The sequence below is a fragment of the Ovis canadensis genome, chromosome 1 (assembly GCF_042477335.2).
Source record: "Ovis canadensis isolate MfBH-ARS-UI-01 breed Bighorn chromosome 1, ARS-UI_OviCan_v2, whole genome shotgun sequence".
NCBI lineage: Eukaryota > Metazoa > Chordata > Mammalia > Artiodactyla > Bovidae > Ovis > Ovis canadensis.
This window is the reverse complement of record NC_091245.1, coordinates 187,649,534-187,663,784: the sequence shown is the minus strand read 5'-3', so window position 1 is coordinate 187,663,784 and position 14,251 is coordinate 187,649,534. Positions and strand designations below refer to the sequence as shown.

At 44.6% G+C, this 14,251-nt stretch overlaps 1 protein-coding gene across 3 annotated transcripts in view; it reads right to left on the bottom strand.

The window, feature by feature from the left end:
- Positions 1-1,217: 1,217 nt before the first annotated feature.
- PLA1A (phospholipase A1 member A) overlaps positions 1,218-14,251 on the bottom strand; it is a 42,066-nt gene continuing 29,032 nt past the window's right edge. For all 3 annotated transcript variants that reach the window (XR_011249358.1, XM_069554555.1, XM_069554583.1), the window contains one exon: positions 1,218-1,675. Coding sequence is in view for 2 of the 3 variants with exons in the window: in XM_069554555.1 (XP_069410656.1) it covers positions 1,645-1,675 (31 nt within the window). In the remaining variant the exon portion in view is untranslated. The remainder of the gene's footprint in view (positions 1,676-14,251) is intronic.

Genomic DNA, 14,251 nt, shown 5'->3' with positions numbered 1-14,251 from the left:
TTCCTGCACTGGCTCTTTGATGCTTTGGCCCCAAAATGACACTAGTCCCTCTGCCCTCAGTCCATTGACTAGAGCTAGTCACATGGACCTACTTAATTAACTCTGTTGCTTTGCTGATTAAAGGAACTGTGAAATACGGGAAAGCAAATGAAATACCTGATGAATGCTACTCTTTTAGCCATTTATGACCCACGAGGCCCCACCTGCCTGCCTGCCTCTCCAGCCATGCTCCGTTCCTCTTTCTCACTCATGTTTCAGCCACAGTACACTTTTGGGTGCTCCTCATGCACACCCAGCTCCTTTCTACATGAGGGTCTGTGCAGTTTCCCTTTCTCTCTGCAATGCTTTCAATCATAGTTTCTCCTGGCTGCTACTTCTGGTCATCCAGTTCTCAGCCCAGTGTCACCATCCCAGCTAAGACACCTGCCTCACCTCACCATAACCTTCTGTCCTCTTGCCTTCTTGTCATCTTCAGAGCCCTATTTCCTCTTTCCTCACCTTTTAGGATTCCAATTATGTGCTTTGTAGAACATTTCAGTGTGTTCTATAGAGCTCTTCTGTTCTTTTCTCATTTTTTTTTCCCTAAAATTATGCTGTGCGTTTATTTTCTTTCTTGTTGGATTTCTGTCTCTTCCATGTACATTTCACAATAGAAGCCTCTTGTCAGTCTTACAAATCCAACCGCTCTCTTGCCAATCCTTGAGGGTTGTTGTAGGCAGTGAATGAAGCAATAAACGAACAACAGAAAGGCTCATTGTACACTGTAAATTGAGACTAAAAAATGTCGCCTGGAGGGTAGGGCACCACCCCCCTGCAAGCTGGGGGCCTGCCCAGGTAGGGCTGTAGTTACACACATGTGGTACATAACAGAGGTTCCCCGGGATGGAGACCTCTTTTTTTAAAGAAAGATTGTGACTGTGCTGGGTCTTCATCGCTTCTGCATGGGCTTTCTTTAACTGTGGCAAGTGGAGGCTCCTCTTCATTCCTATGTGCAGGCTTCTCATTGTGGCAGCTTCTCTTGTTGCAGAGCACAGGCTCTGAGTGCACAGGCTTCAGGAATTGTGGTGCACGGACTGGTGGCGTGTGCAATCTTCCCAGACCGGGGATTGAACCCATGTCTCTTGCACTGGCAGGCAGGTTCTTATCCACTGTGCTACCAGGGAAGTCCTGGGGACCTCTTTTAATGTGTGTTTGTTTTTAAAAGGATCAGACTTTGATGTCATAGAAGTTGTGTTTTTATTTTTTAATGTCATATGTAATGGCAAAAGACATTTGGATTCCAATAAGGGTTATAGATAAATTTATAGATTGAACAAATTAACCAAAATAGTATCTTTATCTGTTTGAAACAGTGTTGCATACATGTATGTACAAAGCATTGTATTTATTCAGTCTCCATAAAATTGTTCACATGATATGGATTTGTGAACATTTTACAAGAAGCCCATGCTAGAGATCCACACATGTATAAAAAAAAAAATCTCTGATTACAACTTCATATACTCAGGAATAAAGCCTGACATATACTCAGATTTGCTCTAAGGAGAGGATAGTAAGTATTCTTTTATCCCATTAACACTTACTGAATATCCACTGCTGTCAAACACTAGTCTTGATACCACCTGCTTTGCTGGACGAATCACTTCATGGTCTCTGCCCTGAAGGAGCTCCATATCTAGAAAAGAAGATACATGAGCTTTAGGCACCTCCCCCATCTCTACCATAGCCTTACTAAGTCAAGCTCCCTGAGCCTGACTCCTTTGAGGATTAATCTTCCCAGATTTCTCAGTCCCTTGTATAAATAGGCTTCCTGTGACTCATACTAGTTTAAGGTGAAGCTAGAGCCCTGATACATATACTAATAAACATTATGCCCGTCCTTTGTGGAAAGCCTTAACATGAGTGGTTGAAACCACTACAAGAGCTATAGCAGTTCAGCAGGTGTCACTTCCCATTTCTGGGATTGGCAAGGGTTCACAGCAAAGTTGATTTTAAGCTGTGTCTTAAAAGCTAGAGAAAGGAAGGCAAAACAGAAGCAATTCAGGTAAAAAATGCATGTAAGTCAAAGTCTGTGGGCTGGATGTACAAGGAAGGCACGCTTGCAGAAGAAAAGCAATAGCTCTCAGTGACCGGCTGTGGAATCCGAACTCCACAAGGCAGTGGGACGTGGACCTGGAAATGGTATTTTCAAAGCAGCATGGAGGGAGATTGTGTTCAGTGCACCCCATGGGGTCTGGCAGAGTGTAGCTGTTTCTCAAATATTCATGTTCTGAGGGACTTGAGAAAACAAAGCCAGGAGAATAGTCAAGGTCACTGAAATGGTCACTGGGTTGTGAGGTACTGTTAGCAAATGCATGTCTGTGTGCTTGATACACAGCAAGACCAAACAATTTTAAAAAATGTTGGAGTTTGGAGTAGAGAAAGGTTTATTGAAGGGCCATACAAGGAGATGACGAGTGGCTCATGCTTTAAAACCCCTGAACTCCCAGAAAGCTTTCAGCAAAGCCCTTTTCTAGAAAAGGTGAGGGAGGGATGTGGTTAGTTGTTGCAGACTTCTTGGTGTCTGATCATTTGTTCTTGAGGTCAGGTCAGAGTCAGATAATGATGTTTCTATAAATTTCCACCAAACAAACATTACTTTCTGTTTTGACTAGAAAGAACAAAATCCCAAGGTTCAGCTTTTACCCTCTGAGGTCCAGGCCCTGGCTAAAAGTAGCAGGTCTCTGCGGGGCTAGTTACCCTGCTGGGAGCATTGGTCCAGCACCCAGTCTGGGTCCTTATGCCTGTGCCCAGGCCTGGCTGATGAGGCAGACCTCAGCTGGCAGCACCCTCAGGGCCAGGTCCCAGACCCTACGCAGCCATCATCACTGAGGAAACAAGGTACCCAGGACCCAGCCAGTCCTCAGGCTTTCATTTAAACTGGAGAGAATTACTTGCATAGGATCACTAGGAATATATATTGTAGCAAATACCAATCAGGTTAATTCCTAGCTCACAACAATTGCCCTTCTTTGAGAAGGGCCACAACAGAAGTGGAGCTGAAGTGGATGTGCAGTGTCCTTGCAACTTAACCCTGGCCTCTGGCCACCTCCTAGGGGTAGACAGCTGATCTCAGCTATACCAATTTTTGAAACTTAGAGAGACTGAAGTTGGTTGAAGCTGTTACCTTAACAGCAGTATCCATATACTCCAGGTGCTGAGGCCTCCATGGACTGTGACCCACGGAGACTGTCATCACCATTAGGTAACGAAGCTGGGTCTGGGCCTGGCCAGTGGGCAACTATGGCGAGGGATCTGGAGCTCTGTAGAACACAGACCTCAGCCTGTTCCTGGGTCCCCCAGCTAAACCCACCCACCTAAGGCCTGGAGGGCCGCAGAGAAAAGGCTGAGATCTGCCTCCTACCACACTCTCTGCAGGGAGAGAACCGCCGCAAGGCTGACTTGGTGGAGTGGGACCCCTAACTGTGGCACTAAGGGTCTCCCAATAATAGTCTTGAGCTAATAGCTGCACACCTGCTCCGCCCCATCACAGTACCAGGGGCCAGAGAATGTGATGGCCGTGGGAAGAGACACCTGGGAGAGACCTGGGGAGAACTTCCTGGAGGGGAGTCGAGTCCACCTTAGAGATTCTGGGTCTTCTTCCCTGAATATTCTGAACACTCTGGTTTCCTGTAGATGCCCTCACAAATCCTGATGACTGAAGAAACGTGAGTAATGCCCTGAGCAGTTTCATTTCTAATTGTCATTGAATTTATACACTTACACGTGTCTTCTACTCAGAAATTTCCCTGGAGATCATGGGATTTTATTTCACTTTTGGTTCACTTCTCTGACGTGAGCCTTCCCACGAGCCCTCCTCTGCACAGCACATGATTGCCGCTGTTAACGGACAGATGCTCAATGGCCTGGAATTGCCCTCTGTCAGCCCTGAATCCTATGCGTCCCACAAGGCTGGTGCAAACATCCCCTCCCTGCCCACTCTCGCACCATTTCCCTTCAGCTCTGTCAGTATCAGTCCCCACAGGACTTGAAGATCCTGTGGGCTTGCCTTGTTCAGCCCTCCTCTCCCCCTAGGCTTCCTCTGGAGGCACCAAAGGGCCATGCAGACCCTGACCCATGGCCATGGTCTCACGGGGCACTGGTGTTTAAGTGGCACCGACTGGAGCTTTGTTAAGTTCAGCTGCTACTCATTTCAGCTGGCGGCGGGGGCGGTGGGGGGGGGGGGGTGTCAGATAAAACTCTTGGGATTTTAGCACTTCGAGTTCTGCTTTCCAGTTTCCTTTTGCTTCTGTCCACTGTTCAAGCCAGAACACTTTCTCTTTGACTCGTGTGTGGCTGAGGAACGAGGTCCTTTCTGTTTGGTGTCTTGGGGCTCAGGCCTGGGGGTGCCCCCATCTCCTGCCCTGGACAGCTTGGCCTTCATCCTTCTCCCTGAAGTGTCTGAGAGGAAGACATTCTCCAGTTTGGTTTCTTCTCTTCCTTGTTTCTTGTAACTGTTACCGAGCACAAGGTCTGGGTGCCTGCTGCACAGTGAGGCCAAATATACCAAAATGCAAGAATTTGGAGCAAATAAAGGTTTATTGCAGGGCCCCGCGAGGAGATGGATGGCTTATATCTTAAAAACCCCAAACTCCCCCAAAGCCTTCAGCAAAGCCCTTTTTCTAGGAAAGGAGAGGGAGGGGCATGGTTAGTTGTAGACTTCTTTGTGTCTTTGTACCCTGGGTCAGGAAGCTCCCCTGGAGAAGGAAATGGCACCCCACTCCAGTACTCTTGCCTGGAAAATTCCATGGATGGAGGAGCCTGACGGGCTACAGTCCATGGGGTCGCAGAGAGTCGGACACGACTGAGCAACTTCACTTTCACTCCTCACTTTCTTTGTGTCTGATCCTTTATTCTGGAGGTCAGTCATGGTCAGATAACCATGTTTTTGTAAAACTCCACCAAACAGTCCGTTCTGACAAGGAAGGGCAAGGTCCCAAGACTCCAAGCTCACCTTCCGAGGTCTAGGCCCGGGCTAAGAGAAGGCGGCGGGGCGGGGCGTCCCTGCGCGGGCCGGGGGTACCCTGCCCGGGAGCATTAGTCCAGCACCCAGCCGGGTCCTACTGCCAGTGCTGAAGAAGCAGATCTCAGCTGGTGGCTCCCTCAGGGCCAGGTCCCCAGACCCTGCCCAGCCATCATCGCTGAGGCAGCCAGGCGTCCAGAACCCAAGTAGCCCTCGGCCTCCTCAGGCCGCCCAAATAGCAGTCTGGGGGCCAGATCCCGCAGCCCGCAGCCCATGCAGATGGCCGCTGCTATTAGATCCCAGAGGCGGGAATAGGGGCGAGGTTCACTACTACCTCAAGGCCTGGGACCAGCCCGTGTGTGCGGCCTGTGGACACAGGCCTCTAGAGCCCCGCAGGACACAGCTCTAAGCTTGTTCCGCGGACCCCTCAGCTCACCCGATGGCCTAAGGCCGGGTGAGCTGGAGGGCCCCGGGGAGGACAGGACCCACCTCTTACCTCACTTTGCTTTGGACAACCACCACCCCTCTGACCACTGGCAGAGCAGAGCTACTAACGGTTGCTCGCTCTGGGGAGGGATCTCCTGTGACTCCGACCAATGGCCAAGTGGCCATTGCTCACTGACAGTTGCCGGTTGGGGGTGCAGTCTACTGCCGGCGCCGACCAATGGCTAAGCGTGACCACTAATCACTGCTCGAATCTTCTGGCTTAATGGTCTCACAGCAACCGTTGCCTGGTAACAGGTTGCTGGGTAAGGCCGGCGCAACAGCTGCGCGCTAGGGGCTGTGCACTGCCCCACTGTATTAGGTAACTTGATTCCTCAATATTCTCGGCTCCCCTTCTGTTTCGTTTCCCTCCTTCCTAAATGATTTCAAAGTCTGTTTCCTTAGTCACAAACATAGACATTAAAAAAAAAAAAAGCACCCTGTTTATACTGTTATTTTATCTAACCTAGTAAACTCCACTTTAATGCAACTAAATATGGATATATATTTGAGAAGGCCTTCATTTTGTGGGTGTGTGAGCATGTGATTCCAGCTTCCAGCCTGGGATCCTCAGGCCAAGCTAAAGAAGCACCCCTAGCAGAGTCTCAGACATCAGAGCTGCCAAGGAATGGTTTAGCCATGGAAACCCTGAGATCCAGTGAGGAATTATGGAAAGTGAAAGTGAAAGTGAAGTCACTCAGTTGTGTCCAACTCTTTGCGACCCCATGGACTGTAGCCTGTCAGGCTCCTTCCTCCATGGGATTTTCCAGGCAAGAGTACTGGAGTGGGGTGCCATTTCCTTCTCCAAGGGATCTTCCCGACCCAGGAATCGAACCCGGGTCTCCCGCATTGCAGGCAGACGCTTTACCGTGGGAGCCATCAGGGAGCTGCCAAGGGATGGTTTAGCCCTGGAAACCCTGAGATCCAGTGAGGAATTATGGAAATCCTAGCCCTTTTCTTTCGGTGGTCAGAGTTCATCATCCCACCTCCACTATGTCTAATGCATGCTTCTTTGTTTGCAGTGATCGCACTTATTTGTTTGTTTAGAGCAATGATTACTTGTTTAGATCAATGATTCCCAAATCTGACTGCATATTAAAATAAAAGTTTTTAAAAAACACCAATGCCATAGACATAACAAGACAGCCCCAAGAGTTGTTAATTGTTGAAGCTGGATAGCAGGTATATGGACATTCATTACTGTATATTTCTAATTTTATATGAGTTTGAAATGTAAATGTTTGAAATATAAATATATAAAACAATATAAAACTGGGCCTATAGCAATCCAGTTACAATTGAATTTTGAGAGCCCCTGGGCTTAGAATCTGTAGTTCTAAGTGCTTCCCAGGGGTTCTGAGGGTTGAGATGGGGCCATGGGGGACATGAAGAGGATTGAAGGGATTATAGTAGCTGCCTCTGGACTGTGAGCTTAGGTGAAATGTCAGATGACTTCCCCTAAAGTATTTATTCCTGATTTAGATAATTGATCAAACATCCCTAGAATGATGACTAAAGGTAACCCATGCATCACACTGTTTAGCTCAAGTATTTTTGTAAACTATTGTTATTTGTTTATTTTTCCTTTTGGCTGTTGTGGGCCTTCATCGCTGCACGGGCTTTTCTCTAGCTGTGGCGAGTGGGGACAGCTCCCTAGCTGTGGTGCCTGGGTTTCTCATTGCAGTGGCTTCTCTTGCTAGGGAACATGGGCTTTAGGGCACGTGGGCTTCAGCAGCTGCACTCATGGGCTCTAGAGCACAGGCCCAATAGATGTGGTGCGTGGGCTTAGCTGCTCCGCAGTACGTTGGATCCTTCCAGATCAGGATTGAACTCGTGTCTCCTACAATGGTAGGAGGATTCTTTACCACTGAGCCACCAGGGAAGCCCTAGCTGAAGTATTTTAAAGTAAATTATAGACCACTGACACGGCACGCGATGGCTCACTTAGGAGTTAATGAGTGAGTTTCTGAAGAGAATAGTCCTTTCCATTTTATTTGTATTTGCATTCTCAGCATCTAGCACTTGGCCAGACATTTTGTCATTATAAGTAAATGTTTGTTAATTTTTTTAAGAAGATGAGAATGACATAAGTAGACATTGGGTTAAGACACACTGTTAACTTCATGTAGGGTTAAGAATATGAAGCTCTGGGGCTGGATTGCCCGGGTTCAGATTTCAGCTCTGCCATTTAACCTCGTCATTCACTGTCTAGTAACTTTGCTGCTTGGCCCCTTACCTTTTTCATATGTTAAATGGAAAAAAAAAAAAAAAAAGAACCTATCTCATATGTTTGTTGTAAGAGTTTAAGTATATATACTTAAACATGCCTGGGACATAGTAAGCATTCAGTTATGTTGTAGTTCTTGTTAAGAAGAAGATCGCCCTCAGAATGGTGCCTGGTACATGGTACACCACTGGCTTATAGTAAACGTTTGCTGAATGAGTGAATATTCTGGTTTTGTGATTATTTGTCTCCAGTTTTACCCATTTCACTGTACTCTCCAGTTACGAAATACAGCAGAGGGTAACTTCTGAATTGAAGGTTGGGTTGAAAGTCAGAGGAAGTAATCCTGAGGTTGTGTAGATTCAGTTTCAAGCCCAACCAGAAGGGCTGAGTGAACACTGTGGGAGTTTTAAAGTTGAGAGGCCTGGTGATTGCAAAAGAGAAGGGATGTTTCTAGTTAAGTCAGTCTGACCCCAGTGCCTTGAAGAGGGGTACCCGTATATGAGGCTGCTCTTCATAGGGTATTTACCTAGATTTCTTCCCACCTCTCCAGCTTCCAGCTCTGTCTAAACTAAGAATCTGTACTGGCTTAGGCCTGGATAGATGTTCGAGATCCACACTTCAAGGCAGCAGCAAGGATTTACTTCCAGATAAACACTGTCCCTTGTTTATCTTCAAAATGTTATTAAAGCTCACACTCACATGTAATGAAGAGCCATTTAAATTTATCAAAACCCAGTAGAAGTGCCCAAGTTTGGAAGTACAATATAAATGGGAGAATTGCTATGCTTTCCTCTAGTGGCTAACAGCTTTGGGAAATTCCCTTAATCTTTTCAGATCTTGGTTTCCTCCTCTGACACTCTGTAGCTTGATGACTAACGTGAAAGGTTATTTAAAGAACATAATAATAATAAGTATAGTGAATCAACTCATCAGGGGCTAAGGATTTCTTTTGCTAAAGAATAAGAAAGAAATCAAGGAAAAGAGATAAGAATTTAGCCACAAAGTTCCAGAAGTCTAGGTTAAGAAGTTAAGTGAAAGTGAAAAGTGAAGTTGCTCAGTCGTGTCCTACTCTTTGCGACCCCATGGACAGTAGCCTACCAGGCTCCTCCCTCCATGGGATTCTCCAGGCAAGAGTACTGGAGTGGGTTGCCATTTCCTTCTCCAGGGGATCCTCCCGACCCAGGGATTGAACCGGGGTCTCCCACATTCCAGGCAGACACTTTAACCTCTGAGCCACCAGGGAAGCCATGAAGCCCTTATTCTAAGGACATCAGTGAAAATTATGGAGCAGGAAACTGGTAAGTTTAAAAAGAGTTTGTAGAAGGGTTATTGGCCCAGGTAAATAGAATGGACTAGAGGAGAAAGAAGCTGGGGGAACAGAGACTAGTTTGAGTTTGGTATGCGATCCAGGGTCTTACCACATAACTGAGGGAACAGACAGGAGGGGACAGGTAACAGACAATTTTTTAAGAAACAGACTTATTTTTTTAAATTTTAGCAAGTGCTATGATGTTCTGAGTCAAAGATGACTCAGGCCTTAAGCCTGGAGATTGGATGATGGTGGTGGCTCTTACATAAAGGAGAGGAAGAATAACTTTGGGGGAGATGTTGGTTTAATTTTGCATGAGTTGAGTTTGGGTTGCTGTCAAGATACTGAATGGCCACAAAAATTAAACAGTATGGTTTCATAAAAAAGAGGGTAAATACTGAGGATCAGGGAGGATTTCAAGGCCTTCAAATGGGCATGGAAAGACTCAGGTACAGCAATGCTCCCATCACCTCTAAACTCTCCTCTAGAAGGAGGAAGCCATCTCTTCTGGAGAAGAGGCAGGACTGAGATGATCACCACTGGGCTTGGGTGTGCTCAAAAGTGAGGTCAGAGGTGTGTTTAAGGCTAGGGAAAGCAGTACGTCACTTTCAGAATGTCACTTAGAAACACTCAACAAGGAGATCAAGGACTGGATGAGAATGCAGCAATTTGGAAAGAGTTGTATTTATATGTTGTGTCCTTTATGCACAACCAGAGCTTCCCTCTGCAGAGATTTTAAAGGGTTAAAGTGTAACAATGGCAGGTGAAATTCTGAAACAAGTTGAATAAATGAAGGCCATTCCCAAAACTTATGAAAAGACACCAACCTTTCGAGTCAAGCCTCTCTGTGCCTTATCCTCTCTCTTTGCCTTTGTCTATATCCTTAGAGCATTATCTTTAATTAAAAGAGCTTTTATTGCATGCTTATGATGTGGAAGACACAGAGAAAGAGAAAACATAGCCTGATCAACATGGAATAAGCTATTCACCACCACTGCAAGGCTGCACAGATACCAACTGCAATGACCTGTGAGTGGCCGGGCTTCCCAGAGGAGAGAGCTGGAAGTGGACCCAGAATGACGGGCAGAGTCTGAATGGAGGTAGCAGCAGCTGCAAAGGCTTGGAGAAGGCATTGTCCGCAGTATCTTTTAGGGGATACTGGCTTAAGCACACTCGGGGAAATGGCAGGTAATTTTAGTTAGATAGAATGGGGCCAGACTGAGGAGATCTTTGTTTAGAGACATTGGTTAGGACATCTAAGTGCTAGAAACCAACTGAGCAAGTTTTTATGTACAACTGTTTAATGTAGTGGTTAGAGCCCGGATGACAGACGGCTTGGTGTGAATCCTGAACCTAGTTGTCCAACCATGGGCAAGCTGTTCAATTTTCCTGTCCCTCGGTTTTCCTATATGTAAAATGAAGTAATATATACAATTGTCGGGAGGATTATATAAGATAATTTGTATAAAGGGACTAGAATGCTAAATGCTTAGGAAGTTTTAGCTTTTCACTTTCTCTTTCATAACTTTTAATATTAATTGAATTTGGGGACTTCCCTGATGGTCCAGTGACTAAGACTTCATGTTCCCAATGCACAGAGCTTGGTCAGAGAAGTAGATCCCGCTTGCTGCATTGAAGATCAAAGATCCCACGTACCTAAGACCTGCTGCTGCTGCTGCTGCTAAGTCGCTTCAGTCGTGTCCGACTCTGTGCGACCCCATGGGCAGCAGCCCACCAGGCTGCTCTGTCCATGGGATTCTCTAGGCAAGAACACTGGAGTGGGGTGCCATTTCCTTCTCCCTAGCACAGCCAAATAAATATTTTTTAAAATTAGTTGAATTTTATAACCGTAAAAACAATAGCCTTTATTTTTAAAAGTTCATCACAGCTCACCTATAGGAAATTTCACTGCTCTGAGGACTACTGTGTCTAAATGAATGTCATTTTTAAAAGGTAATAAAATTTCAGGCCCTATTCTTCTGAAGGAAAGAGCATTCATTATTCCAATTTCACGGATGGTCAACTAGTTGGCCAACTTGGAAAGTGTTGAATACTACATGGTAACTCCAGAGGAGAAATTTGGTAATTTGGGTTACTGATCTTAGGTGAAGCAATTACTTGAATAAGTAGTTGCAAAGAAACTATTTCTTTCAACCATTGTCAGAATGTATGTGAATTGATATGACATTTTTGGAAAGTAATCCAGCACTACTAAACTTTTGCTATATCTGTGGACCCAGCTATTCTCACCAAAGAAATATATCATATAGAAGTAAATTTACAAAAATACTTATTGCAGCATCATTTATAATTGAAGAAAACTGGAAACAGCCTTAATATTCATCTCAAGAAAGTGGCTGGCTGAATTATGGTACGACCATGCTCTGGAATATATATATCCAGGGAATAAATTAAGTCTATATATGGCCCAGGAGGAATATTCATGATATATTGTGAATAACAAAGGAAAATTACAGAATGATGTGTGTGCTATGATTTCATCTTTGTTAAAAAAAAAAAAACCCAAACAAAAAAAGTCCAACAATCGTGTGTGTATATATTTGTATTGATGTGGAAAGATGTATAGGACACCCATCAAGTTATTGACACTCATTACCTTGGGGTCATGGAAACCATAAAGTGTGTCTACAATCTGACTTGTCAAAATGAACATATATTGCTTTGGGGTGAACGTAACAGGAAGACCAAGGTTGAAAAGAAATCACTCAACTGCTTTAAATCAACCACGGTATTCAGATCTTGAGTTATAATCTTGCTTTCAAAAGACTTTGCTGGGTAACTGGGGTCTTTATTCAGTAATCACTAGATAATCCCAAAGAGAAGGTTAGAAGATGGTGGGTACGTATATTCTCTCCAGTAATCAGAAAGCAGAGACTCTTAAAATTAGAGATCAGGAAGTTTGATGTTGATTCCCAGCAAAGAATAATTCACTAAAAAGTTTACTGGCATGTATTTAGATAATAAAGTAGCAATTATTAGGAGCCTGCATTTCCATGAATTAAGTCATGCTAAAGTTAAATTAATCATATTTTAATCAGGGTATTGTTGTACATATAAAGAATTGAAACTTTTATCATAATATGTAAGTACCAAGGTAAACATGAGTTAGAAATATATGCAAAAGTCCAGAGTATTGATTGACCTTAATTACATTTGATTAAGATCAATCAATCTGTTGATTTCAATTTGTTATCTCTGCTTCCCTGGTGGTTCAGTTGGTAAAGGATCTTCCTGCAATGCAGGAGACCCGAGTTTGATCCCTGGGTTGGGAAGATCTCCTGGAGAAAGGAATGGCTACTCACTCCAGTATTCTTGCCTGGAGAATTCCCTGGACAGGTGAGCCTGCGGAGCTAGTCCATGGGGTTGCAAAGAATCAGAGACAGCTGAGCAACTAACCCAGAAGCAGGTCTCTACCTTTGGCCTCCTTTCAAGTTCTTAGCTATAGATATAGAAAAGAAGTCTACAAAAAATGTCATATATATCTACATATAGATATAAAGGACATAAAGCTTAGAGGGAGTGCTAAGTATTCTTTAAGATAAGATTAGGATGTGAAAATTTTCTGGTGGGTTGGAGAGACTACAATAATAATATGTGGAGGAACTGCATTACATGGAAAGTTCATTCAGGTTCAAAAAATTAACTCCACAAGAAAGCAAGCAGGCTGGACCAATACAGATTTTTAAACTCTGAAGACCTGTAGGAAACCCTAAAGCAACTCTTGGGTGACGCAATGGAGGATTAACAAAGAACAAATGAACCATGTGCCTCTGGTGTACTGCGGGGGGAAAGCCTAGTAAATGGAGCCCACTCTGGGGACTGCAGTACAAACTGAACATACTCAGAGTAGTGGCCAGAGAAAAGAAGCCTCCAGAATTAATGTTTTTAGTGTCACATAAGTATAGGGGCCGATTCCTGAGTTAAAGAGACATCACTTTGCCTATAAAGGTCTGTATAGTCAAAGTTATGGTTTTTCCAGTGGTCAAGTATGGATGTGAGAGTTGTACCATAAAGAAGGCTGAGTGCCGAGAATTGATGCTTTTGAACTGTGGTGTTGGAGAAGATGCTTGAGACTCCCTTGGACTGCAAGGAGATCCAACCAGCCAATCCTAAATGAAATCAACCCTGAATATCCATTGGAAGGACTGATGCTGAAGCTGAAACTCCAATACTTTGGGCATTTGATTCAAAGAGCCGATTCATTGGACAAGACCCCCGATTCTGGGAAAGATTCAAGGCAAAAGGAGGAGGGGGCAAAAGAGGATAAGATGGTTAGATAGCATCACTGACTCAATGGACATGAATTTGAGCAAACTCCAGGAGACAGTGGACAGGGAAGCCTGGCATGCTGTAGTTCACGGTGTCACAGAGTCGGATCCAACTTAGCAACTGAACAACAGTCTCTGTTCATGAAACCCTGTCTCAGTGGGAGTTGGGAGTGACATGGGTGTGAATGAGAGACCCACACTCCACCTTTGCCCTGCCATCAAGCAAGTTGTTACCGCTGCCCTTTTCTTAACTCCACACACATCCTACATATGTAAAGCCAAGGTTTCCTGGAGCATAGGCAGTGTAATTTAAGGTAGCGCATAGACCCAGCATTAAATAACATCAGATCTCATGGTGAATTTGCCAGTCATGCTCCAAATTTCTTTCAATCCACTGACTGTATACACAGAAGAAAGTCTCTGTTTGGTGTTGATAAGTTTTTGACATTTCTCTCACACGTGCTGATTTTTTCTTTTTAATAAGAATAAAGCAGGCCTGGGGCATAGAGTCTTCAGCAAGCCACAGGAGCTAGTTGGAGTTTTTAAACACTGTTATGTTCTTGTATTTATTTTTACAAGGGAAACTGGCTTTCCATGTATGGTAATGATCTAGTTGCTAATGGGGAGCAAAATAAAATGTGAGAGTCTAACAGTGCTTTATAGTAAGAGAACAGGAAATACAGCCTCATTCAGTTCAGGGTAGGTCTGTCTCTAGGGAGGTTTTTTTTTCCCCCTCCCTAAAACCTTATTTAATACACATGCAAAAAAGGATAGTCTTGTAAAACCTTTTTAAAATTAGAAATTAAGTTCCCTGTGATCACTTCTGGCCTTTACATTTCTAGGTTCAGCACAGGGCATTTAGGACGATCCCTAAATTCAGCTCTCCATTCAGCCACACTGGCGTTTGCTCTGCTTTCTGCCTCCACCCTTTCCTCTAGGGA